This window comes from Falco cherrug, chromosome 7 (genome assembly GCF_023634085.1).
Source record: "Falco cherrug isolate bFalChe1 chromosome 7, bFalChe1.pri, whole genome shotgun sequence".
NCBI lineage: Eukaryota > Metazoa > Chordata > Aves > Falconiformes > Falconidae > Falco > Falco cherrug.
In genome coordinates this window covers 9,495,684-9,522,279 of record NC_073703.1, presented here as the reverse complement: position 1 = coordinate 9,522,279, position 26,596 = coordinate 9,495,684, and the positions used below count along the sequence as shown (strand labels likewise).

General features: G+C 42.2%; 1 protein-coding gene across 7 annotated transcripts in view; it reads left to right on the top strand.

The window, feature by feature from the left end:
- MCTP2 (multiple C2 and transmembrane domain containing 2) overlaps positions 1 to 20,434 on the top strand; it is a 127,623-nt gene extending 107,189 nt beyond the window's left edge. For 6 of the 7 annotated variants that reach the window (XM_055716772.1, XM_055716766.1, XM_055716771.1 and 3 more), the window contains 3 exons: positions 10,294 to 10,403; positions 12,813 to 12,922; positions 15,251 to 20,434. In XM_055716772.1, the coding sequence (XP_055572747.1) occupies positions 10,294 to 10,403; positions 12,813 to 12,922; positions 15,251 to 15,444 (414 nt within the window). In that variant the 3' untranslated portion in view covers positions 15,445 to 20,434. The remainder of the gene's footprint in view (positions 1 to 10,293; positions 10,404 to 12,812; positions 12,923 to 15,250) is intronic. The other variant, XM_055716767.1, reaches the window with a different exon arrangement.
- The last annotated feature ends 6,162 nt before the right edge of the window (positions 20,435 to 26,596 follow it).

Below are 26,596 nucleotides of genomic sequence, written 5' to 3'. Positions count from 1 at the left end.
AGCCTGTAAAATTCTCCATCGCTTCCATTCTGAGTGTGAAATGGCATTCTATACTAATGGCTTTCCCCAAACGATGTGGCATTTCCATTTCTGTTGGCCAGAATTGGTACGATTCGTGGAGGACTTGTTAGAACTTTCTCAACATTTCTTTCAGAGGCTGGGGAAAAAAAACAACGTTTTAGTTCATCGGCTGAAATGTAGAAAGAATTGGAATTGGCAAGGTCTGTTTTTTATTTTATTGGAGCGTACTTACTCATTCTACTCACTATGAAAAATTCATTGGATTTTTTTTTTCAAGTTTATCAAACCACAGTGACAAATGATAAAAGGATTAGAGGGCATGACATACGAAGGAAGATTAAGAGAACTTAATGTATACAGCTTGAAAAAACATAAGTAAGTGAAGGAGGATCTGATAATCTATAAATACTTTAAAGCTAAAAGGTGAGGAATTATTTAACGAGCAACAGCATGCAAAGGAACATTAGCTGTTAGGAAGAAAATGTTCAGAAGGCGATGTGAAACTTTCAAATTGCATACTAAGTTAATAAGATTCTTCTTGAATATTCTATGTTTTAAGAGTGTTACAGTGAAATTGTTGATCATTGAGAAGTAAATCAATACCACAGTCAGCAAGCGCACCTTAACTCTTCTCAGTCACAGACACTAGAATTGAAGCTGGGCAGACTAATTCATGGGAATAGTTATTTAAATTTAACCTGCTCTTCTGTGGTGGTTATATTTTAGTGAGCAACCAGAAATTCATTAAAGTTATAAAGTGAACTTTGGACAATTTAGTTGAATTACAGGTTTCTTGCAACACACAGTAATTGCTTAAATGTTCTCATTTATAATTCACCCTTTACATCGTAAAATTGGTCAGCTAAATGAACCAATATCTGGAACTCATCAGAAGTTGGTAAATGAAAGCTGCATCTTTTTCAAAGGAGTACTGTGTATCTCTGAAAGGCTATAATTTCTATTTTGTGGGTACCCAAAGCTAGACACCTGTGAGTATTGACCCTACATCTTATTTGTGTGATGCCCAGAGATGTAACTTATTCATTGGAACCAACTGCATTTACTTTCTCCTTTTTTAGTATTCCTCTTTTTCATTTGCAAGTGCTGAGGTAGGGGGGAAAAAAAGTAAAAAAGGTATTAAGTAGGTATTTAATCCTCTGTTTTGTGTGCAGTGCCACAGGTTCATTGCTGCAGAGCCAAAATATTCTAGGTTACCTTTACATTTGATTTAACTCCAGTGACTTTGGTTCTCTGTGTAAATACAGTTGGGTCACTTAAATATGGAAGTAAGCACTTTGCATTTTTGCTCCCCCCTCAACAACTTCACTGCCGTTTCCTTTCTTGGTTTCTTTCAATGACATATGAAGGTTTGGGAAAACTCCTGAGAGTCAGTGTTGAGCTGCTGATGATTTGGCCGTATAATTTTGTAATCAGTGTTGCCTCTATCTCCATTCCATGCGTGCACAGTGACTCTGAAGTAAAGAGCTGGTGGCGCTGGCTAAAGTTACTCACAGACACCTCCAGCAGGCTTTCTCATCAAGATAGCACTATATCCCAACATTACAGCGGTAATAATGCCTAACTTTTATTAATTGATATGCTAGTGTTATGGGTATATGGAATTCTGACACAGAATTACCAGGAGGGGGAATTGCCAGTCGCTCCGTGTGTCCCACGTCCAGTGCTGTACAGCATTGCCTTGATGTCCCTGTCCTGTCCGGGCTGTGTCCCCTTTGCATCGTTGGTGGGACGGACCATGCTTGCCAAGTTGCATTTTTAAGTGCGTTAGGTTTATTCTAAGTGACTTCCAAGTCTGAGGGTGGCCAATGCTCTCTAGGGAGTGTAAGAAAAATGTAGTCTTACGACATTATCTCATGACAATGTCAACATTTAAACAGACAACTATACTTTCAGAAGTCTGTGTATTTTTTTTCTTTTTCCTCCCTAATACAAGACCTCCTAAAGTTGAAATCTGCTAGTTGGGTTGTGCTATACAGGGTCACTGTTTCTGTTTCCTATCATCGTGCTGTATCAAAATACTCACACACATAGCCTTTCTGGGTTCTGCTGCATGTTAGACATAACAGACCATGCTTCTGGGAACTGTAACACACCCTCTAAGAGATGAACTGTTTACAAATTATAAATACATAGACACTTAGTTCACAAACCCAAGAGCAGATTAACTCCCTCCACCTAAACTATCTGTCTTAGATGACAGGGCTTAATTGCCAGCTCCCCCTTTCTTTCCCCCCCCCGCCCTCTGCAGATACCAGCATGGAGGACTGTAGAAGATAAGAGACCTCTGTCCCTTTGGCACAAGCTGTTCGGTGGATGAATGCCTTCTCGGATTTGTGCCATCTTGGACACTGAGCTCAGGCTGCATCGTGTCAGCTCTGGGGTCTGTCAGGCTGTCTGAATAAGGATTGTTTTAAAATTGCGTCACTGCAGCATCTTTTGCCTGGCAGTAGAAAGGTATAGACAAGTCCTGTGCGGCTCAATGTAAGTTGTCAGATTGTTGACCATTTCTATTTATTTTAGGGGTTTTTTTTTTCTTTTCATTTTTGACAATGTCTGTAGAGCTTCAAGAGTAGACGGTTACCCTGTTGAATGAGTGTGTCATAGCGCCCGACTGGAAAGAGTCTTGGAATCTTCTCATGATCTTAAGTTGTCTGGATAAAAGTTTGCATCTCTTCCAAAACAGACAAAACTTAAATTACTACTATTTCCAAGTCTGGTAACTGATTCAAAAGAAAATCAGAGACAAAAGTAAATCAACAACAATTCCTGTTTTTATATTTGGGTTTGTTTTTTTTTTTTTTTTCTTGGAGGGTTTCTATCCACTGGTGAGCCGAGATAGCTCTGCTTGGCTAGTGGGATGTCGTAGGGGAGGATCGGATGACACTGTGGCTTTCAGCCAAGTTATTTGGCAACTTCCAAGAAATGTTTAGTGTCTCATGTATTGGAAAAAAGAAGAGTGGGAAAAAGTCCCCAAAGAAGAAAAATCCAGTGTTTCTAATGTAGGAAATTCTCTGTCAAAAATAGGTACCAAAAATATACAAAGTTTTATGAACACAGTTCAAAAAGACTCCAGCCGAACAAATTAAAGTCAAATTCATCCAGTAGCAAACAGCTGACATTTTCCATTTGAGTTAGATTCAGCATGTGGAAACCTTCCATATGGATCTTATTTGTACGGGTGGATTACGATGAAAATTGCATTAATTTTCTCCACAGTAAAGGTCAGTAATTGAAACATGAACCAAGAGTCTATTGTGTAAGATGCTATATCCCCATACTTAGGAAAGGTCATATGAGACAATATCATTTCATTGTTTTCTTCCTTGGAAGTATAAATAATTTCATTAGTTTTTCTTTTTCTCTTCAATACAACAATTGCAATATAATATTTCAACATCTCCCATTAAGATTGCTGAAGAGAAATGATGGTTGAGACTTGAAAATACCCTGTGATACATATGGTATGGTCAGACTAGCAAGGAGCACCCACCTTCTCCACAACATGACGGGCAAGACTGTGTCCTAAAACCCCCACAAGGTGTGTGTTTCTATAGGTGTGGACTCCCTTGAATTTCTGTTTGTTCTTCTTTTGGCTCTTTGTGGCTTTTCTCTTAGTGCTTCCCAATGAGTCTACACACAGACCATGAATACATGTTAGTGATGGAGAAACCTGAGGGACAGATTCTGCTACTTGCCTGGGCTATGCTCAGTGCAAAGCTGGAGGATGGGACGCTTCTAAGCACACGTAATTGTCTGGTCTTGCAACCGTCTTGACTAGGATGTAATACAAGTTTCCAGGTATCGCTTCTGTAAGTTTTCTCCAAGCTTCTTATTAACCTAATCAACTTCTGGTTAAGACAAAGTACAGGGGTTGCCTTGGTTGTGCTTTGCTCTTTGCTTGGGAGCCTCCCGTGTATGAGAAACTGGAAGATAAATGGTCTGCTGTTTTTTCTTATTTACACTGCATCGTTGTTTAGGACTGCTCTTACCCATAGGCATCCCTTATTGCTTATGGTACGATTGGTACAATCCTTGTCTCGACATCATGACCCGTAGGTTTAGGAGTGATGGTAGAGAGGAGCCGAGAGGAGGGACTCACAGAGGACTTTTAAATATCCTCGGGACTGTGGTATGGCTCTCCTCATATTAAACCCTAACAGCCCTATGGCAGTCTAAAGCTCTCCCTCTTGCCCCTGGGGGTGGGTAAGGCAACTCTGTAACTTCTCTTGAGTCTCTGGGAGATGTATTGAATAGCGCTAGGCAGGTCACTGGACTGAGCACATTAACATCAGAGTTCTTGTCCGTTAAATTGCAACTATTTAAAATGTATTTAGAATTGGCCAGATGTATGAATGGGTCTGTCTTTTTCCTGTACCCCAAATTGCTAAAGATCATTGCCTACATTATAGGTGATGATCCAGTAGTTTAAGTTTAATCACATATGATTGTTCTTAGGTCTCATGTATTTCCAGGCGAAAGCACTTATTTGAGCAAAGTTGTTTTCTTTCTCCTTCCTCTTTTTAAATCAAAGATGACTGATGACTTTTATCTCCATTCAGGCTTCTTTCTTTTTGCTTCTTATGCACATGTTCCTCACCTGAATGGTGTTTTATTCTGTTGTGACTACCAGTATTGCTCTAAAACTTGTAGCAATACCACCAGATGTTGCGTTACTTTACATGTCTATGAAAATTACAGAAAATGCCTCTTAAACCCCCAGCATTTTGCAACAGTTATGACCTAAGCCTCTCCATATAAAATATTTCTTGGATTGGGCTTAGGGGACTTTTGCTGGTCCTCTGTGCACAGATGAAATTCGTCTAATGTAAGTGAAGAAAGTGTAAGTCTTACTGAACAAGGCGTGAAGCGGTCATCTTCTGTCTTTTAGCCAGTGTTCCCCCAGCCTTAGCTGTAGGCTGATGTGCCATTGCTTTTAAAATGTGTCCCTTGTAAGGCCGATGGCGCTCTCCTTCACATGAATCTGGAGTGATTCTATTGGCTCTGGTGGAATTATTCCAGATTTCACACCTTTTTAACTGAGAGCATAAATTGACCTGTATGTGTTGCATTTCCTCTATTTGGTAATTATTTCAAGTACACTCAGTTTTGCTAAATTTCCGCAGCCAGGCAGGCACGTTTGCAGCATGGTGTTAATAAACAAAAAGATCCTGTGATGCACAGTTTCAGGACTGCACGAGGCAATTGCTCAGAGTTTGGCAGCCGTTCTCTCCGGGTACCCATCCTCCTGGAAGTGCGGAGAAGCTCTCCTTGACATGCAGCAGACACTGCAGTGCAGGACAAGGCAGTGACTCAGCAAGGCAGATTGCTGGGTTTGTTTCAGCTGCCTTTGGCTCCCACCAAAGGCGGGATCCAGTTCAAGGTTGCTGTGGTGACTATTTTCAAAGCTCTGCCTGGAATTCATTTTAGCTACCAAGAGACTGTCTGTCACTCCATGGCTACCACCTCCCACAAGAGCTTCGTTCTGCTGTTAGACTGAAGCTGTTAGTGAACTGTTCCCTGCAAACAATAAAGGCGAGTGGTCTGCTGTTTATACCCAATAAAATCTTTTTTGGTTTCAGAAGTTCTTCATCTATGAGCGTTTTGGCCTTAAGATGTTGCTTGGCACAGGTTTTGCTGGACACCGGTAAGGTCAGAGTTTGGTGGTCTAGCACAAAGCAAGTTGCAAGTTAAATCCAAGTTTGGCGAAGTCTGCTTTTCTCTAAATAACTACGGCATGTCTTTTTTTTTTTAAAAAAAAAAACCAAAACACAAAAACAAAACCAAAAAAAACCCACAACAAAACCCCACCAGAATAATAGTGGAGCAAAAAGGCACACATGCCTGAGCTTTTTTTCCTTCCTTTCCCCTTTCCATCAATCTTGTTTTTGCTAGTACACTGGGGAATTTATATCTGGTACATGGGAGAAATCCTGGTAAAACATTACCTTATGCCCTGCTTGCAGCAGTGGTGGCATAATGAGATAGCCACTGTAAAAAGCTAATCCTGGAAGTTAGGCCAGCCCAGGGCTAGGCAGACTACTCTGAATTCCTGAAGATTTTCCAGTTTTTAATTCCTGACTTAGTTGCCTATATCCTGTTTTCTTCCTTCTTTTGCATTAATGCCTATTTATTTTTTCTCCTCCCCTTTTCCTCATCCTTTCCCCCAAGTGTTCCTCAGCTTTATATATTGAGTTTCCCTTGGCATGCCAAAAATCTGCTGATGAATACCACTTGTTAGAAAGTTGCATGCAAGATTTCTTTTTCTGTGAGTGTTTTATATGAAATCCAAGTGACCAAATATTTAGTACTTGCTCGTGGCTTTGAGCCTGTTTTCAGTTGTGTGCGTATGATGTTTGTGGTATACATCAGAAATACACTTAGAGAACAACAGAAAAATTGTCTGTGTTTGGAGTGTTGCTTACTGCTTTGGATGTATCCAGACGAAAAATATTGGAAGGGTAGATTTAAAAAATACAGAACAGCTTTTTGTAAAGATGAAAGCTATTAATCATTGAAACGGATCATCACAAGAAGTTAGATGATCTCCACCATCCAAGTTTTCAATTTGCTAACCGATGCTTTGCTAGAGCAGAAGCAGCAACTAAAGTTATTTGGTCTTTGTTGCAGAGCAGACGATTGATAATATTTGCCTTCAGTCTCTTCCTCCGTAGCTCTTTTTCCCTTGCAAGCCCAGCTCTGACAACCGTAGCTCACCCGTTGGGAATTGCCATGTTAATGCTGGAGACATTGTCTCCTGGCCTGCCCCGTATTTCACACACTTTTGAAGTCTTTGGCATTGGAAGTACCTCAGTTTTGTGGTTGTGTGACAGTTTGTTTTGCAACTGTCCTGAAAGTCTGGGAGCAGCATAACATCATAGGGAAGGGAAGGAAGATCACAGAGCCATAGTAACCCTTTGAGTGCATTTACATGTCCTGTTACATATTTCAGAAATTTAAAAATCTAGAAGCACCTTCCATTCAGCATGGCAGGCATTTGGTGTCTTCATTTACAATTTTAAGCTGATGTGCATTAGATGGACACAAAAGGTAATTGCTGAATTTGCTGTTGTTTTTTGGTTTTGGTTCCCACCCACCCCCCTTCCCCTGACATGCTTAATCTTTTGTAAGATCCCTTTTGTGGTTTTGTTCAGGCAATTAATGTAGAAATGAAGGTTTCTTAAATCAGGATATGCAAGGAAGATTTAAAGTAACACACTGATTATATAATTAATTCTCAGTTGTAAATTCATTTTGATGGAGTTAATTCTTTCCCAGAGGCTCAAGACTAGTTTTAGTCCACCCACAGTGCTGTAATCAGCTAAGAAATAAAGAAGGAAAAGGCCTTGAAGGAATGGAAGTTTCACGACTGGTTTTAGGGAAAAAAATGCCAGAAACAAGCAGGATATTTTATTTTTAATTCAAGCAAAAGCTTCTGAGATGCGATTTTGAACCATGGGTATCCAAATGATGTTTTCAAGCAGCATAATATATGGAACCCAAAAGAAATCAGAAAGGATTGGTACCTGAGGAGGATGTAGAAAAATTATCTGGCTGGTGGGAGCTTGCACAGATGGGAACGTGTGTTTAGTGGAAGATGTATTTAGGATTATTTTTTTCATCTTCCACAAATACGGCAACATTCAAATACAGCTTTCTGTATGACAGTTGCCCCGTTACTAATAAATATGAACCAGTGACTGTCATCTCAATGGACTATGAACTCTCTTACTGCTTCCAATAGTGTTTTGTGAGGTGCTGACTTCAGGAAGTGTAAACAATATTCCAAAAAAACCTAAATAACTTGGAAAATCCTGTTTGTTGTATTTCATTTTTCTGCCTCTCTCTTGCTTAACCAGTAAGCTAATCATCCCGTACATGTGTTTTGACTGCAGGTTTCCAGAACAAAATGATAATAACAAAGAAAAGACATTGACAGATTTTCAGGATTTTCAAATGATTCTGCGCGCATATTGCAGTGTGTACTGCAAGGGTGGTTGTTAGCCTATTTGTCTCTCTAATAACTGATTGCATTTACAGGGCTTTCTAATCCCAGTCTGCTTTGCCTTATCCTTGGTTGGGCATATATTGTATGATAAATTGAAAATGCCATTGTCTAGGGGTGATTTTAGCATGCATGCTAGGTAAGAATATGCATGCAATTGTCATTATGTCCTAGGGACTGGTAGTTTCTGGTTTGTTTTCTTGGTCTGCTTGGTGGCTGCAGCAGAAGTTATGTTGTACTGGTTAAACTGCATTATCACCACATTTCTAAGCTGAATTGGAGATGTGTAAATGAAGTCAGCATGATGCAGATAGAGCTGACAGATGATGTTCCTTGCAGCTCTGGGCAGCAAGAGTAGGCTTGCCCTGGAATATCACTTTATCTAAAGTGGTTTCTTTACCCCTCTGTCTGAATTTGGACAGAATTAAATTCCCACTGGCTGGTTCTCCATTTACTGCTCCCCGACTTCTGCTTCCAAATTCGGTGCAAAAAAGCCAACTATGGCTAAGGGACCGTTCTACCATTCTAGTGAGTGAATAGTTAAATATAATCTTAATGTGTCATTTACATTTAAGCCTAACGAGGTTATAACTGGAGTTGTGTGAAAATGACTTTTTGGTGCTATTTTCACATAAACTGACTATTTATTTATTTATTTTGTTCCGGGGTTATTTCACACCCCAAGGGTTTAATTTTTGTTGGTTGTTTTATTAATGTAAAAATACTCATTTTCACACCCAAATGTGTGATTATTTAAAATGCTGCTTCTATTCATTGTGCACTCACTTGCAACCTAAAGGCAAATATTCAAATGTCTGGAGCTTGATAACTCCGTGGTGGTTTTGGCTGGCTTTTTAAACTCAACAGCTATGGGGAAGACAAATGGGCAGTAAGTAGCTCCAAGGGTTGCAAGGGCTGTACCATCATGCCTGCCTCTCAGCATCCAAGGAGGATGCATACGTTACTCCAGCATACAACCACGTAGTGCGGTGCTCTTGTCTCAGATGCACGCTAGCCCTCTCGCCGCACAGTAGTGCCAAAAGGCTGTAGCCATGAGCCTTCACCTCTCTGGCCCACTGCAACTTTAAGCAGCCTCTGACCCTCTCTCCGGCGAGAAATAACGTGGGTTCACAACACAGAAGCAGAATTGCAGCCGTGTTGCTCCAAGTGTCTGGCCCTTGCTGACTCCTGCCCAGCCTTTCCCCTGCCCTGGCCGGTAGAGACCATGGAGAGGATGGATGCAATGTGTGTTTTACCAGCATCTTTCCTCTCTGGGCACTGACTGGTTAAAACACAACTTTAAATGTATTTTTTTTCTAAATTGGGCTGATTTTGAAGTGTCTAAATGTGATGTAAAATCAGTGTCCAGGGCTCTGCATTTTGTAATAAGTGAATGTTTTGCTGATTTCTTGCTAGAATATCTGCAACCGCACCAATTTGCATGGCTGTATGTGTGTTAGATTGCTGGCAAAGAAATGCTGAATGCTGATAATTGTATACTGATTTCCAAGGCTGATTTAAGTAATTTTGATTTTTAATTCATTCTGTGCTTCCTTTTTATTTCTGCACATGTGTAGTAATGTCCTGTAATGTTGTTGCCTAAAATAAGCAGTAAGAAATGAAGTTGTGAAATGGCTGCTGTAAAAGGAAAATGACATTTTTTCCTTTGATTCTTTTTTTTTTTTTTTCAGTAAAAGAATAGGTCTCTGTATACAGATTGTTCAAAAAAATATTGCATTCACTATCTTGCTGCTAATTTATATACAGAAAACAGCGTGGTTGTCGGGAGCCTACAAAGCTCAGAAAAGTGATATTCAGAAGTTCTGCACAAGAATATTCTTGTTCTTGAGAAGCACTGAGCACCCAGCACTCCCTGCAGGTCAGCTCAGGGGTGCTCAGCACCTCTTCTGCTTGGGCATGCAACTGGGCTTTTCAGTAAAAGCCTGGTTTGAGACCCTGCAGTCGATTTGTGTTAGAAGATGAAGAAACCTCTGCCCATGTGCTAAGGAAAAGGAAGAAAATACCTATATTCTCCTCCTTTTCCTTAGCATATGGGCAGAGGTTCTATATGTCTTCATGTTAATTGTATGTGATAAACCAGAGTGCGTGTTCTCTCCTTCCTTCGGTGGTATACCGGAGTTCACGGGTGCATCAGCAATACTGGGACTCTTATTTTTTTCATATATCTGTGAACATGTTAGCAAATACTGAATGTATAAAAAGTTTTGGTTTTCTTTTGTTGTTGTTAGGAATCCGAGAAAAAGGGGTTAATTGAGAGAATCCACATGGTCCAGGAGATCATCATAGCTGTTCAAAGCATCCTTGAAGAAATAGCATCATTTGGAGAGAGAATTAAAAAGTAAGTGAAAATTTTTCCTTGCTTAGCCATGATTTGCAGTGAAGCAGAGCCAGGAGGATTAAGGTGGTGGGAATGTCTTGCTCCAAAACTGACTGCAAGGTGCAACAGGAGAACTTGGCCAGTCCCACCATTGCTTCTTCTCCTGGAGTCTTTTATTCCAAAAAACCTTTCCGAAGCACAGAGAAAAGGAGAAGCCATGTGCTCTGCTGATGTAGCTCTCACATTTGCCTGGATTTCTGGTCTTGTCTGTTTGTGACAGCGCAGGGAGTCATGATGCCACACAAGGGAAAATAATTGCTTGAAGATGCGGGTGCAGAAGCATCAGGCATTTCTTTTTATTTCCTTCATAGAAAGTAGGTAGGAATTGATGGCTGGTGTTGCCTTTCCCACGCCCTCCCCATCCTGGCCTGGTTGCAGGGGTTAGCAGTCACTTATTTCCCTGCCCAATGCATTGATGTTCTTCCCTACCATTCTGAGCTGTCTGTTTCCTGCTGGTGCCACCAGGAAGCCCGAAGGGGTTTTTCTGGGTCTTCTTGCAAGGCGGAGGCACACAGGGTATTCCTGACCTTACAAAGGAGGGAGGTGAAGAGCCTAAAAAAAAAAATACCCCCCACACAAACACATACGAACTTTTATAACTCAATCTTTATTGGAGCTTAATTGACTGACATTGTGTTCAAAACAGAAAACAAAGTGATGATTTGTGATGGAGCCACACTTTAATGAGGAGCTGGGTTCAAGCTAAAAATACAGCAAACGCATGTGCTGTGGTTCCACGCCGGACACCCCAGCTGGGGTGGAAGTGGCCCAGAGATGTATTCCAGTCTATGAACAGGGCACTGTTCTGCCCAGCTGCATGGCAGGAAGACTCAGAGCGCTTAAACACTATTAGTTCTTGTATTCATTTTGGTAACAATGGTCTTAAAGAACACATTGGGTATTAATGTGGATGCCCGATGTAATTTCAGAAGAATTCCGTTGTAACTCAACAGTAATGTACCATTAAAAAATTGCTACCAAAGTTTTTTTGTAAGTGACAGACTGAATTGTGCTACAGTTTCCGTCTGTCACTCTAGTTACACAATCGTAGGGAGTTTTAATAGTTTTAACTGAATTGAGCTGTTTTGCTTTTTTTTTTTTTTTTTTTTTTTACTTTGACTTAAGCTACATTGATTGATAACGACGGGTCCTCTCCCACCTATCTTTACTTAATATTTAATACATCTATTGAAGCTTAAAAGTAATTCTTGTAGCGTCCTATTAATTTTATCTGTCAAGGGAAGTTAGTCTTATTTTATAGCCTGATAAGCGGTCCACGTTCGTTCTCTCTTCTTCCTACTCCCCGTCATCGTGATGTGATGAAGTTAGCAGGCAGATTGTATGAAAAAAGAGATGCCCAGATCCCTAAATCCACCTATAGACCGAGTGGCATTCGTGTAGGCCAGGTATCTCAATGTTTGGTGTGTGCTGTAGAGATGGGTCTTACGAGGGCACAGAGGACAGAGTAACTTCAAAGGTGTTAGCAATAGCTACTCACCTTAAGCCCATTGTGGGCTTACAGATGAGGGGTCTGAGTGAAAGAAAGTCCTGTTTTGTACTACAATGCTGCAAAAGTCTGAAAGACTGTAGTAACTGAGCCTCTTGAGAGTGCTCCACTTGGGAAAAATCTGATGCAGGTTGGCGGTATGCAGAAGCTTGGACTGCTGCTGGCATACTACAGCTTACCCAAGACAGCCTCCTATATACAGTGTGCTAAGGAATTGCTGAAAATGTAAGGAAATAGAAGCAAGTGTGTGTGTGTATGGAGAGATTCCTATAGAATGTTATCCCCTGATATTATACAGAGAAGGGACTCTAAATGCTCTTTTAAGGGTTAACATCCATCATGGCTAATCCATTCCAAGTTGCTGGTGGGGCAGAGTCTGGCTACCTGCCACATTTGAGTCGTGCACTGACACGCATCCCATGTCATCTCTGCTGTGGCCCAGTGGAGCCAGCTCAGATGGCTCACACCTGCAGCATGGCCTTGTCTCCAGATCAGATAATCTGTCCATGAATAATGGAGAGCTGACTGGTAAGCAGAGATGTGTAACAAGTGCAACATGTATAAGAAGAAACAAAAACAACTCGCCACATGCCTAACAGCTCCACTGAGCTCCCCAGAGACTCTATCTTCTCTTTCCTTATCATGATATCTGCCTTTCAGGTATCTCCCTTAATCCTTTATAGCATCCAGATGCAGGAATCTGCTTATCCACCTTCCAAAGGGTCTGCAATTTACAGCGTATCTGAATGCACTGAGCAACGCAAAGAGGTCATTAAATTATTATTGGTAGCAGAGTACAAGCAGTGTCCAAGAGCAGAAATGTTGAAAAGGATTTTTTTTATTATATTTTTTTTTCTTTACAGCACATTCAACTGGACAGTGCCTTTCCTCTCTGTCCTGGCCTGCTTAGTCCTGGCAGCAGCAACAGTTATTTTGTATTTTATACCACTGAGGTATATTGTTTTAATCTGGGGTAAGTACTCCACCATGTCTCATTTGCATGTGATGAATACAATGTATATCAGCAGGATTAAATCAAACAAGCATTAAACGACCTCTTACACAGACAACCAAGTGTTGTTGCTTCGAGGTGAATAAATATGCGATGAACTTCTTAAAATTACCATTTCTTCCCCCCCCCCCCCCCCCCCGGGTGATTCGATGATTTGCTTTTCTTAAGGTTCTTTGTAAGTTTCCAACAGCACCACAAGAAGAGAATTAGCCTAGATAAGCTACTTTCAATGTTATTATTCTGCAGGAGAGTAATTAGCTTCCTGGTGCTGGAGCCCCCCCATTTGTGAAGTGGTAGGGAGTGGACAAGATGTGTTTGCAGAGCTGGACCACAGAGGTCTGGACCTGGCACCCTTTTGGGTCTTAACACCCCCGCAATCAGGAAAGGCAGCGTGCCCAGCACCCTGATCCAACGGGAGGCATGGAGCATCTCTTTTTGCCACGGCTTGGAAAATGCTTGTGTGAAGGGGCATCAAGAAGTAAAAGAGAAGCTTTTAGAAGTGAAAACTTCCCTGGTGGTGTTATGAAGAGAGAGTAAGATGGGCTTTCACAAAAAGAGATGGCATTCCAGCTGCTGAAGATTTTCTTCATCTCAAAATAGCCTTCTGTCTTACTTAGGGTAATAACTTCTAACTCAACCTGGGGGTAAAACGACTGGGAGCACAGTGCAGGTGATCCTCACCGAGCTGCTGAAGCTCAGCCCTGGTTGGCTCTGGGCTGCAGGGACCCCCTGTCACCTTTCCAGGGCTGAGCCATCTGCTGCTGTCTTGGCTCTCCTGGATGCAGAAAAGGCAGGGAATGGGAAGGCAGCAGTATGAACAGCCACTCTTGGGCAAAAAAATAAATGAAATAAAGGATTAAATCAAACAAAAGAAAGGGCAAAAGCGAAGGAGAGAAATTGCTAGGAGTAAAAAGTTCAGAAACAAAATATTGCTGTTCCTGTGTGGAAGACATGGTGAGTACATGAAAACTATACATCCATTCAACATCATCTAGACTGACAGGGCCTTCAAATATGATACATGTTAAACAACTACCCTGTGGCAAGGCCTCAAAAGACCTTATGGTATTTTCTGTTTTTTAAAAATCAGGTACACAGAAAATTGTGTTGGCATTTTGCTATAAGTTTGTAGCTTAAAAGCTGAATCTGAGATGTGAAGCAGGTACATTTCAGAGAGAGGAGAAGGCTGGAACAGCCATCGCATTTGAAATCACTTTCAGGGAAACTACTATGAGGTTTGGACAGGTGCAAGATGGAAATTCAGCGCTGTGTTATGATCCTCAGAGGCAACCAACATTTTGAGTTTTTTGCTGTTCTTTAAAATGCGTTAGCTGATTTTCTTTGCTTAATGATCCTTTGCTCTTCCACCACTCCTTTACACAGCCACACTACTAGCTGCTATTTCTCAGTCGGGAAATGGTGGCAGTAGCTGTTAAATGGCTGCGTTGGCACGAAGGGAGAGCTGGGAACGGTACGCAGGTCTATCACTTTCTCATTCTGGTCCATGCAGTAGTGATGGCTGGCTGAGGGCTACTCATCACACCCTTTCCTCAAAGGGAGGAGAAGAGAAGACCTCATGAACTCCACAATAATATGAACATTAGACTCCCATGGGTCCTCTGTCTGGACTAGGGATCACCTCTGCCAGCTGAAGCATAACTAAGTCCGTGGAGATGAGGAGTGCTGTTGCAGTTAATAGGCCAAATTACTCACCCTGAGATCCAAAAAAAAAGTAAAGCTTGTGAGATGTTTTTACAGTTTCCCACGGCATCATAATCTGGTTCTGCAAAGAGAGGATAAGCCATGAGACATGATGGGGAAAGGAAGCTTTCATTTGCAGAAGAAATGGCAGGGAAAAAGCCTTTATCCTGCCTGCCCAGTTATTTTCAGAGCCTTCCAGTTCCCTGGGCAAGAGGAGAGGAAATGTCTTCGGTCGTGTAGCATAGCAGACTGAACAGCAGTCTTGGCTGCAAGTTTGGTGTTCTCCCGACAGTATCCCCCCGAATGAGTGCGTGCTGCAATCTCTTTTTTCCCACGTAGCTGCCAACAGATGATCCCCAAAGTGGAGAAGTACCTTTATAAATAATGCTTTCTGCTTTCTTCAGGAGACACTCGTGAATGATTCCACATGACGGGGGACATGTGCATGGCTTTAAGTCTGAGGCACTGTTTTCACACTAACTTTGACTTGTGAATTCCTCTTCCCTTTTTCACCTTGCCTAAACAATTTAGGAGGGAGGGAATAGAAAACGGTTGTATTATTTTGTTTGCCTTTTTTTTTTTTCCTAGGCATAAATAAATTCACTAAGAGGCTTAGAAATCCCTATGCCATTGACAATAATGAGCTACTAGATTTCCTCTCCAGGGTACCATCTGATGTTCAAAAGGTAGGTAATGAATGGCCACCGCCGACAGAGGCAGCAAGCGGCACTGAGAGCGGCTGGGTGCTCTGCTTGGGGACTACGATGCCAGTGCACTTTTGAATAATGGAGATAAGGAATTGGGGAAAATCCATGAAGACTGGCGTGTAGGGGGTGGGGGGTGTTAGAAGAGAGGGGAGCCAGAATCCTTTGTCAGAAGGATAAAATGATTGCAGAAAAATTATCCTGAAAAGACCTACTTAAAAATGATCTGGAAAATCACCCAGTGTGGTTGCTGAACTATGGTTTCTGTCACCTTTCTGCTCCGGTATTTGTACAGAGGAGAGAGAAAAATAGTCTCTTTGATAGAGATAACCATCCGAAAGGATTTGCTGAATTCTCCCTTTTCTCAAAATGGAGGGGGGAGCAGGCATCATTTCCATGACTTTGGCATGCTGTATTTTTTTTTCACATCAGCTGTCCCTCAAAATTCTTCCTCCCCACCCACCTTGAGCTCCAGGCCTCCCTTGGAGGATGCTCCACTCATCTTTTTCTTTAAAAAAAGCCTCCACGGTTGATCAGATCAATCTTCTACCATTATGGAATTATAACTTTTAATCTAACCAGAATCCATCCTCCCTCAATTTCAGTCAAGTCTCGTTTCTTCTCCTATTTCTTTTAAACAACAACACTGTCTACAGTAATCTCGCCTATCTTCCTGGAAATTATTTGAACAATAAGTCCTTTAGAATGTCAAGATCTGTTTATTTCTCTTGGAGGAATGAAGATAGCCTCGCTGGGTAACGAAGCCACACAATATAAAGGTTTCTTTCTTTTGTTTTAATCAACTGGAATCTCTGTCTTCAGGCCCTGATCCCGATGCCCTGGATCACACGGACATTGTGCCTTCCTCTGTGCATCATGGTACTTGCACAGGGAGGTGCTGCTCGCTGGGAATACGGGATGACAATCTCACCTATAGTGGTTTTACTCTGTTGGAGACAGAAAAATAAAGGCTCACATGCAGTGTCAAGGCATCTGGTAGAAATAAGGTTGGAAGACGCTTCTGGTGACATTTCTCTCAAGAGGCCACCAGATTGGTTGGTGGCAGCACTAATAACTTGAGAGAAATCTCACCATAGACGGGTGGGAGGAAAAAAAGCTGAACAGAAATGATCATAAGAGACATTAAGCTTCAGTGTATTTTTATTTTTTGTCATTGCTCTTGTAGAGCACACTAGATTCGCAGTGATGGTTTGCATATGCCCTTTTAGTGTTTATGTTTAAAGATAAGCTGCTTTTCTCTTCATGCTTTATTTAACATTTACATTTATAACATTTCCTTGAGTGGTTTCTGTCATTCTGGGATCCTTTGAGCTCTCCACAGAAAATGATAACCATTTCTATGGGAGGAATGATAAAAGTACCTAGGGTGGGACAAAACTTGTCAGAGTTTTCCACTAGTGCTACAAATAGTGAGCCTGTGTGACAGCCACACGCTCTCGTGAAGTCATCTATGGCAGCTCCGAAGTCTGCTTCGTTTACGTGCTATCAATGCATCATCATTTCACTGTGGTACTGCAGCGAAATTACCTCTGTCTGTCCCTTAGCCATTTACAACCCGCATGTGTTGGATGAAGGACAGAGGAGTAAAAAAGAAGGCACATTCAACAAAAGTTTCCCCATGATTTCGATGGGAACGCTGTTCTGTAGCACAGCAGACAATTTGGAGATTACACCATCCTTGTCGGTTTATCGCACATGTTTTAACCATTATATTTTATAAGAAATTGTTTTGAAAGGTGGAGGCAGCTTTGTCCAGGTTCTGTTTGGGAAAATATTTTCCTTTTAAAAAATTATTAAAGATGTCAGCATCCCAAGGTCTGTGTACGGTTTTGACAACTGTCATCTTACTGCATATTGGGATCCACTTGAAACTCCTGAGAGAAGTTTATTAAACTTATAGGTTAATGCCAGAAAGAGAAGAAAAACAATTTGCAAACCAAAACAAACCCCAAAGATCTAGCCTACATTGCTGAAATCAGGTAGAACCCCATGTATCTCATTAGAAAAATCTGCTTTTAATATTTTCGTTTCAAGAAATGATGCATGACTTCTCAAATCCTTCCTGCAATTAATCCCCCATGTTCCTGTGTTTAGAAAATGATTCATTACTTTTGAACCTTCCTTAGTTTCCCTTGGTTTGTCCTCGGGGAGCCATTAACACACACTGTAGTGAGCTAGAGTTACCTAACTGCAAACGTCATGTCTATTTGTTTTTACAGGTGCAGCATGCTGAATTGAAACCATACAGCAGCTCCAGTCCCATTAGGAAAAAGCGGAGTGCGCTATAGGATGCGGCGTGATTTCGGAATGAAGCATCTCCCTACACACCCGCTATGCGTGTACACGTGCTTCCCCCCCTCCCTTCTTCTTGCTTCAGAACAACACTATAATCACCACCACAGACTTTTTTTTTTAAAAAAAAATAAATCTTTTTTTGAAGACGTGGTTTTTGACAGACACCTATCTTGGGTTGTCTTTTTGGGGTTGTCTTTTTGGCACGGTGTTGTAGCCCAAAAGACTCAAGGTGGAATGTATTAACTAGTTTGTGGGGTGGGGAGGAGAATGGGAGAGGATGGTGCAACTGCACTTTTTTTTTTCTTAGATTTTTCTTTCTTTTTTTTTCTTTTTTCCGCCCCTCCTTTCCCTTCGATTGCAGAAGCAACGCTGGATGTGGCAGCACTCCCTGTTTTATGTAGGAAGAGATAATTCCGCTTAGTGTAGCAGATCAGCTGAGCTGATGTGAGGAGATGCTCTGAACCAGTTTTTAACATATCCAACAGATTTACATTAAGATATGAAAGCTATTCTTTTCTGAGTTAAATCACTGTGCCTAGAAAGGTTTAAGCTCTGAATTAACGAGTCTTTGATACCCATCTTCTGTTCAAGCAGTGTACATTTTAAAAAGTTTTTTATCATAATTAGCAGAAAGAGCTAGGAGCTCCAACGGTATCTCAGTATTTCATCCAGCACTTGTGGGTTTTTCTTTTTCCTTTTTTTTTTTTAATTTTCCCCTTCTCTTTTTTAAAGCCCACCCTGCGGTTAACTCTTTGGATACTGGATTCATCAGAGATCCATTGCTGGCAATGGATGCATGAGAACCTTCTGCTGTGAAAGGATTAAGAGACTGTAGAAAATCCTAACTCACTGACCTGAAAAAGACTCTGTTGACTTGCCTTTTGTAATTCCATCTCATCAGATATTTTCAGCATAGCTGTTGTTTTCCTGTCTAAATCCAGAGGGGTCAACACTACAGATCCAAGAGAAAAAAAACACTTTGTAGCCTTAAAGAAACAAGTGCTTGTGCAGAAAGAGAGCATGGTGCCCAAAGATATGGGTGTGCAATAGTGTGCAGGCTTTGGTCCACCACTGGTGTCTTGTTGGAGTCTTTCCCGGTGGCTCGCAAGGACGGGATCAGAAAGTGCAGTCATATGGAAACCGGGTAATGAAGAGACAGAAGAAAGGACCCTGTTTTCTGTTCAAGGAGAATGTGATTTCTTGCTTGTTTACCAGTCTTTTAGCTATTGTGCTTTTGCTTTATATAATTCAGATAAACAGCATTATTAGTGTTACTTAACTGGGGAAACTGAAACACAGAATTATATGTAAATCTGCTTAACTTTGGTGACAGTCCTTGGTCCTTTAGCTGCTGTAGGACACTGGGGGAGTGACTTGCCACCACAACAAGTCACTCATAGTGTGAAAGCTGGAGTGGCTTCTTGTGATTCCCAAGCTGGGCATACCACCAGCATCCCCTGGGGTAGGTCACTGTACAAAGAAATTGAGAATCCCGAGAGACAGGTTTCTTTTTAACAAAAGACTTTGAAAGCTGTCTAATTAAAGGTAAAACGGGTAAAACCTTGCTTCTGAGTCGGCGATCCAAATGGAGGTGCGCTCTGTGCGTTCAGTAATGCAGTTCTGAGGGCCTGTTGCATGAAGCTGAAGGAGGAAAAGTAACACCCGAGTATCTTCCACTGGATTATTAGCCAGATTCAGTGATTTTTCAAGAAGTTTACTTTTCAAAGTAACAAGCCCACTGTGCTTTTGACTAAGGAGAAGCACGTTTTCATAGACTTGATTGGATAAAGAATGCATTTTGCTCATGCAAAGCTGTGTGTAGCTGCAAATGAAAAGATAGAAAAAAGATTATCCTGGTTTAAAAAGCCACAAAAACGTCTCTTTGTGTGCACGTGTGCTTGTGTATCCATGCGTATATGGGGTTGTGTATAAAGAAGAGTACATGTATAATGTATTTATAGGCGCGTGTGTGTGGGAAAATGGGTGACTATACAGATTTAAAAACCTTGAAAATGTTTATGGAAAATGCCAAAGATTCTAAAGCTTATCAGCTTGCGTCTGTTCTTCTTCATTTTGTATCTTTCCCGGCATGTCTCTCTGGCTGAGCCAGATCTCTGCATGATTTGATTTACTTCAAGTTAATGAAGCTAGTTGGAAAAAGCCTTGTAGAAATTATAAAATCTCCAGTAAATCTCCTTCTTGTACATACAATAGATGTCCACGGACCCTTTTTGTTAAACCAGTTTCTCAATCTTCTGTGTAAACAATGCCTCATTGTCTCGCTTTAAACTATCATCTGGTTTATCATACTGCAGTCTTGTCATTTTGTAAGGACCAAAGGCAGACATATTTAAGGAGCCATGTGAGATCTGAGCATTGATTTGAGTGGAAACATCCAACTGCAGGGAAAATTGTTTATTTATTCAGAGGCTGGGACTGATACTTTAATAGGTGTTTGTTTTTTTTTTTTTCTTGTAGATTTTTCCATGTGGAACTGATTTCTGTTCGGGAGACATGGTGCTGTCCTTTTTTGGTTTGGTTGATTTTTGTTTTTTTGTGGTGTTTTTTTTAGTGTAGATCTGTTGTGTTTCAGAACAATTTGTATTTGATTGTTATGCTGGAGACATACCAAATGAAGGGGTTTGGATGGTCCAGTACCGATATGTGCTGTAATGAGCTCTTCGTTTTGATAAGTGCTGTTTGAAATGCAATAAACATTTGCGGTTAAGCTGCTGGTTTTAATTTATCTGGATTAGGAGGTACGTTTCCCATTCTTTGCAAAATGCTTACTGTTCTGTAATACTTAGTATCTGGGTAGGTAGGCAAGTACATCACTTGACAGTGCAGTGTAACGACTGACACTGGAGGTTACTTGGGATGGAGACTGTGCTCAGCAGGCAAGGTAAAGCCTTACCCCACCGGCTTACAGCAATTCAGTGGAATTTCCTAGGCCCTACCTAAAGGAAAGGAGGGTTATGCACATTTACCTCATATTCCAGTAATCAAACTTTTTATTCATGTTTTTCATTTCATTCTTAAAGCAAGAGTATGAGTTGATACTTATCTCTGTGTGTCTCTCTGCCCATGTAAATTATCAGTTTTTACATCGTTAATCTATTCAAAGTATAGCATGGTAATTATAAACTTAGGTATTTTAATTTAAGGTGGTCATTTCAGTGCAACGATATGTACATTTCCAGTCTAAAACCTCTAAGACCAGAAGGCATTCAGAAATTTAAATCTAATTGTAACTCTTCTGGATGACTGTGGATTACAGAATCGTTGTGCTATCAGAATATGACTATGTCCAGTAACTGTTCAGTGTGTAAATAACTGGATTTGTCATAATTGTGCAAATACAGTATGTACTCATGTGTGCCCAAACACAGGCTGCTGCTGAAGGTTGGTTTCTTGAATAATCATGAACAGGACTGAGGACTTGGCTCCCCTGCGGATCACTGTCAGTAAAACCCAGTCACTGAAACGTACCTTGTGGAAAGCAAGCAAACAACTAAATAAAGCAAAGTCAGTGGAAATGTCAGGCACCTTCTTGTTCTTTTCCAGCTTGCAAAGCTCCGATTTTAACCTTCAGCCACAGCCGTCCCTCTGCTTCCCCCCGCGTCCTCTCTGAGCCACCCCCAGGGCGGTGGGGATGTGGGGCTCTGCCCCAGTGACCCGGGGCTCCCCCCGAGAGCACTGCCTGGCGCAGCCCCCCCGCGCCCCTTTGCCTGCCAAGGGGAAAGTGCTCGTCCCCTAGAAATCAGGCTGGCTGCTGCTAGTTCACTGCCTGGAGTGAGAGTACTAACAACTCCCTGAATTGGGCTGGAAAACAGAGACTTGCCATTTAATTTCCTGTACTCTACATGGGGCTATGTTTTGTTTTATTTTATTTTTTTAATTTGGAGGGCCTGATCCTGCAAGCATTACCACAAGTGGAACTGGAGTTACTTTCCCATCAGACCGGAAGGTTCACACCATGGAGGAGTTCGGCGGCTCTGATGTGTTGAGAAAATATTGACAACGTACATTGTAATCAAATCTTAATCTTTAGGTTCTCCATCCTTTAAAGTAAATTGATAGACTGACTGGGAAATGCTGGCTTTGACATTAGAAACTATAGCATATATTATAAGTGAATCCTGTTCTGACTTAATATTGTATGTGTATTTTATCTGCCAAGCTACATGTGTCAGGGCCCTGGTGCATCTACCCCTTCAAATCACACTGGGACATGATAAGAATATCTGCTTTTTAGCATTCTTAAAGTTAGCAACTCAGAAGGAAGCTGAGATACTAAAGATGATTATTAATCTGCTATATTGCAGATAGAATGTTTTAATCATTCTCAAATTGGGGAACATTAAGCCAGGTGAAATTCCATCATTTTGGGACAAAGTATCTGCCAGACAATTTATCAGTGGGGAAGACCGTTAGCAGCAACAGTAATTATATAGTTCAACGAACATGTGAGTGAAAGATATGTTTATGATTAATGTAAATATTCACAGGCATTTAGAAATAATATTGGAGTGAAAAAACAGCCTCTTGAGATTATACCATCTTTAATCTCGTATTCTCTGTGATGTTTTGACTTAAAACGGTGCAGCATTTCAAGATAATTTAGAAGGTCATTTTGTTTTGAATAAAAGACGTGCTCGTCTGACATGAATCATGAAACTAAGCATGGGGAGGCAGGAGGTGGCATTCACGTCTCGGTGTTTGCAGCAGCAGCGGCACCTGGGCGGGCATGAGTTCAAGTTCTCAGCGTGGCTTTAACCTGAGGGCTGGTGATTCTTGTTAAATTTTACGTGAAGGAGCATTGCCAATCAGTTCCTGCATGTTGGATTGAACACCTGCAATTTCCCTCTTGGCTGAACAAGATGATATGCCTCTTACAGTGGAAGAAAGTAAGAACTGGAAGACAAAGACATGCTGGTATAAACCTCATTTGCACTGATGTCCTAGTGCAACCAGCCTTCTAACTGCTTGAGGGCTTCCTTGCACCGGGAAGGCAGGGCAGGCTCATAGACCTGGTGCGTACATCTGGTTCTGGGTCTTCCAGAGCCAACCACGGTCAGGTTTAGATGGTCAACAGGTTGTGCCTGGCACCAGTGATTCTTGGCTGCTAGAATGGCTCCGTGAAGCCATGTGCTCCGCTAGCACATTGAAAGAGTTGCTTTCAGTCCATGAAGGGAAGTTAAGGCACTGGGCTTCAATGATTTGAGGGGCAGATGGATCTGAGGGGTGTGAGTCGGGAACCTGTACTAGGGACTGCTTCCCCTGGGGAACTAGGGACTGCTTAGCTAGGGGCTTCTCGTCCACACATGATCTGTTGTGTTCAAATTTCCAGCAGATAAATGAAGATTTATTTTTTTTTCCTGCTCTTGATCCCCGTGGTTTTGGTAAGTTACTTTTATGATAGGAAGAATGTTAAATATTTAACTGTCATCTACCAACTGCAGATGAAAAATCCTAAAATCTCGGGCCTTCCACTTCTAAATGCATGGTCAGCCTGGATTCTCATTCAGTCCCAAGTGGATGTGGGGATAAAATGGTGCTGGATCCAAACTCCTTCAGGGAAGTGCAAAGTCTGCTCACCAGTATTGTTACAGTGATTTCACAGGTGCTGGCAAATACTTCATTTGCACCCTCAACAGGGGTAAGTGAATAAAAGGGGATTTTTCTTAGTGACGTTAGGCTTTATTCCTTCTGTGGGTATTTCTTTTTAAGGACATCACCTGAAAAGAAGCAAAACAAAAGTCCATTTTTTTTTTAATTTTTTTTGAGAGTACTTCTATTCTAACTACTGTATGTGGAAGATGAGATTTGACTGATCTTTGATCTCTCAATATCCTGTAGGGCAGCTGCTTCTAGGGGCCTGAGTCTGTGCACAGCAAAACCATGTGTTACTCACTCACTTAGTACTGCCACCTCCCAAAGTGGGGAAAGTATCTTGTCTTTGTTTTCAAGTGGAGATACACAGTGGAAAGAGCATATGTTCCTACAGACAAAAAAAAGACAGTTAGTTTCATTGACTTGCGTGCTAAATTTTGCTTAGATCATGGCTGTCTGATTCCTCCCCCCACCTTCTGTCTGCCTGTGGCTGGCTCACTCCACAGAGTGAGTGTCTGGAGCCACACAGCAGCTACAACCTTAGAAGAGGTGGAGAAGGGGGGGTGAAGTCTCCCTCCATCTTTGGCAATAGACGACTTTACTGAAAGTCAATGCCATTCCCCTGCATTTATCACTGCCACTCTTGCTCTGCATATTTTTGGTATTCGCCATGCATTGTTAGCAGTGATTGTCATGTAATTAAATCACTGCTCATCACAAGAGCCTATTTTTATGCTGAGATAAGCATCAGAAGTCTGCTGCAGCGTCCCCCAGATCAATAAAGATGTTCCCTGTAGGATTACAAATAGTCTGGGGTTGTACAGGGCACTAGAATTAATTAGGAATGATTTCTCTTTTTCTTTCTTCTTTCAATACATTTTTAATTGTTTATCCATTTTCGATGGGCTCGTTTTTAACTCTGCTGTGATGGCCCAGATGCTGCTGTTCAGACCTTTTGAGTGTGATATGATATCCATTTGGGCAATACCATTTGCTGTAAGCAGTCGCTATTATCATCATCCTTCCATAGTCATACGTGGCTATTGCTTCAAAATATGTTGCTGAATGAGGTATTTGCATCTCAGGCTTTGCACTTGAGATTACGGTTAAATGGTTTTATTAAGGGGTTGGACTTGGAGATCCAAATACAATGTGTAACCTTCAGGTGCCGTCCTGAAGATTTTGGCATTTTGATTGGAAGACCAGAAGGCAAGTGGAGAAGCCTGAGCCATTTGTTGAGGAAGGATTTGCCCAAGGTCGCAGAGCCAGTCTGTGGCAGAAAAAGGACGAGTGCCCTGGGTGATTTTGGTTTAGACTTTCCTAGTCTCAGCTGTCCACTTTGCCTTATCATCCTCCATGGGGCATTGATCCAACACCACTATCTGCTGCTCCTCCCTGCCTGCTGACCCGTATGGTAGGAAGGAGAAGGAAGTCCAGGATTAGCAACAGCCTCGCGTCGAAGTCCTGCCGAGAGGCGCGTGCGCAGAGTCCGGGAAGGCCCTTCAGTGCCGTTGTTCGGTGTAAGGTAAGAGCAGGTAAAAGTTGCAATGGGTCACGAAGGATAGGATGACTCAAAAGAGTTCTTTAAAAAGAGGCTAACCAGAACAAAGTCAATCCAGGTGTCTGGGAGCAGGGTAAACTAGCAGCACAGTGTCAGCAGCGTATAGGATTGACCGGGTTTACAAATAGAAGCTGTGGACTGTCTCTGTAGGACTCTGTATGTTGTCCTACTCAGACATTTCTGGAGAGGTTCTAAAAACAGAGTGGTGATGTCCATGAACGGATGATGCGTAGGGAAGGTGAAGGTCTTCATTTTCACTGCCCTTCAGTCAAGACAGCTGAGTGCCACGTCCTTCTGATCTGGCATCATCACAAATGGAAATGGCTTCTTCAGCTGTGCTGGGGAGGGAGCGTGTGCTCAGGGAGAAGGTAAATTTCTCTTAGGGAAAAGAAGCAGTGTCAGGTAGCAAAATACAGCCACTTCTTTATGTGAATAAGAAATTAACAGTTGAGCGTTTTACACTTGCATTGCTATACTAAACTGTTGTTCTTCGTGACCTGCACCTGAATTGCACTGAAGTCAAATGCCTGCTGAGCTCAAAGGCTTTGGATCAGACTGTCTGCCTCTATGATAAAGTGATAAATAGTGGTCAAAGTTGCTGCTGATAGACTAGGTGCACCTAATGGAGAGAAGATGGTAATGCCCTGGAAGAGCCCTTCTAAATGTAACACGGTGCTCCTTGGAAATGATGCTTCTAATTGGGTCATTCCCACTGCCAAATGAGGGAGGAGCTGCCAACGTTGCTGTAAGCAGCTCTCACCTGGTTGTGCGTGCTCTGTGTTTGCACCACCTTGTAGGAGAGGGTTGGAGCTCATGTTCTGCCCTCAGCAAGTCCGTCTGTCTTGCTGCTCCATGGTGGTGAAGGTTAACTGACTCTCAGGGGGCAGCCCTGCTGACCTTGTGCCAGGGTGTTCTCATTTTCTGAGGAGCAGAAAAACTTCACCTTGATTCAGTGGCAAAGAATGGGGCAGCAGCTGTGTTTTGAAAAGCACAAGGATCCTCAGGATCTCCAAGCTGGTGCAAAGATGCTTTTTCAGGTGTGGCTTCACCCAAAGGCAGTGTAGGACAGCCCATGCCTAGATCTGCTATAGCCGAGATGAAACACTTTAATTAGGCCCCATCAAGATCCAAGGCCACGTGAACTCACTGCCTGCCTTCCCCTTGCATCACAAACCGGCAGAACATAACGTCTCTGTAGGTGGTGGCTTCTGGGGGGCACTCAGCCAGTGCCCCTGCCCCCCCAGGTGGCCTGGAGTTAGGAAGGCAAGCTTTGCACGGCACATGCGTGCGACCGTGCCCACGCAGAGGCGGTAGCTGCTGCCAAAAGCGTGTGATGCCCAGGTGTGCCCAGGGCGTGACGCGATGCAGGCTCCTGTCAGCCAGCCAAAGCCAATCTGCCCAGGATTTGCGTGTGGCAGCACAGGAGAAGAGCTGGCAACCCCGCAACATCTCTGGGCTAAAAGCTTGCTGTGAGCCTTCTGAGTGGGCCTTTTCTCGATCTGCTGGGAGGGAGCTCCTGTGCAGCTCACATTCTGCAAAACCGGCATGTTTTGTCCTCCACTGCAGCGCTGTGCACTGTTGGTAGGGAGGACTGCATCCTTCTTGCTTGTGCCAGGAGAGCCCTCGCAATTTCAGCACTCGGTCCTGGCCTACCTTTGTCCGACAGAGAATTCAGACTTGCTGCTTTTCCAGTCGTCAGCTCCCTCCTTCCTGGGAGGGGGCTCTGGGGGATTTAATTTG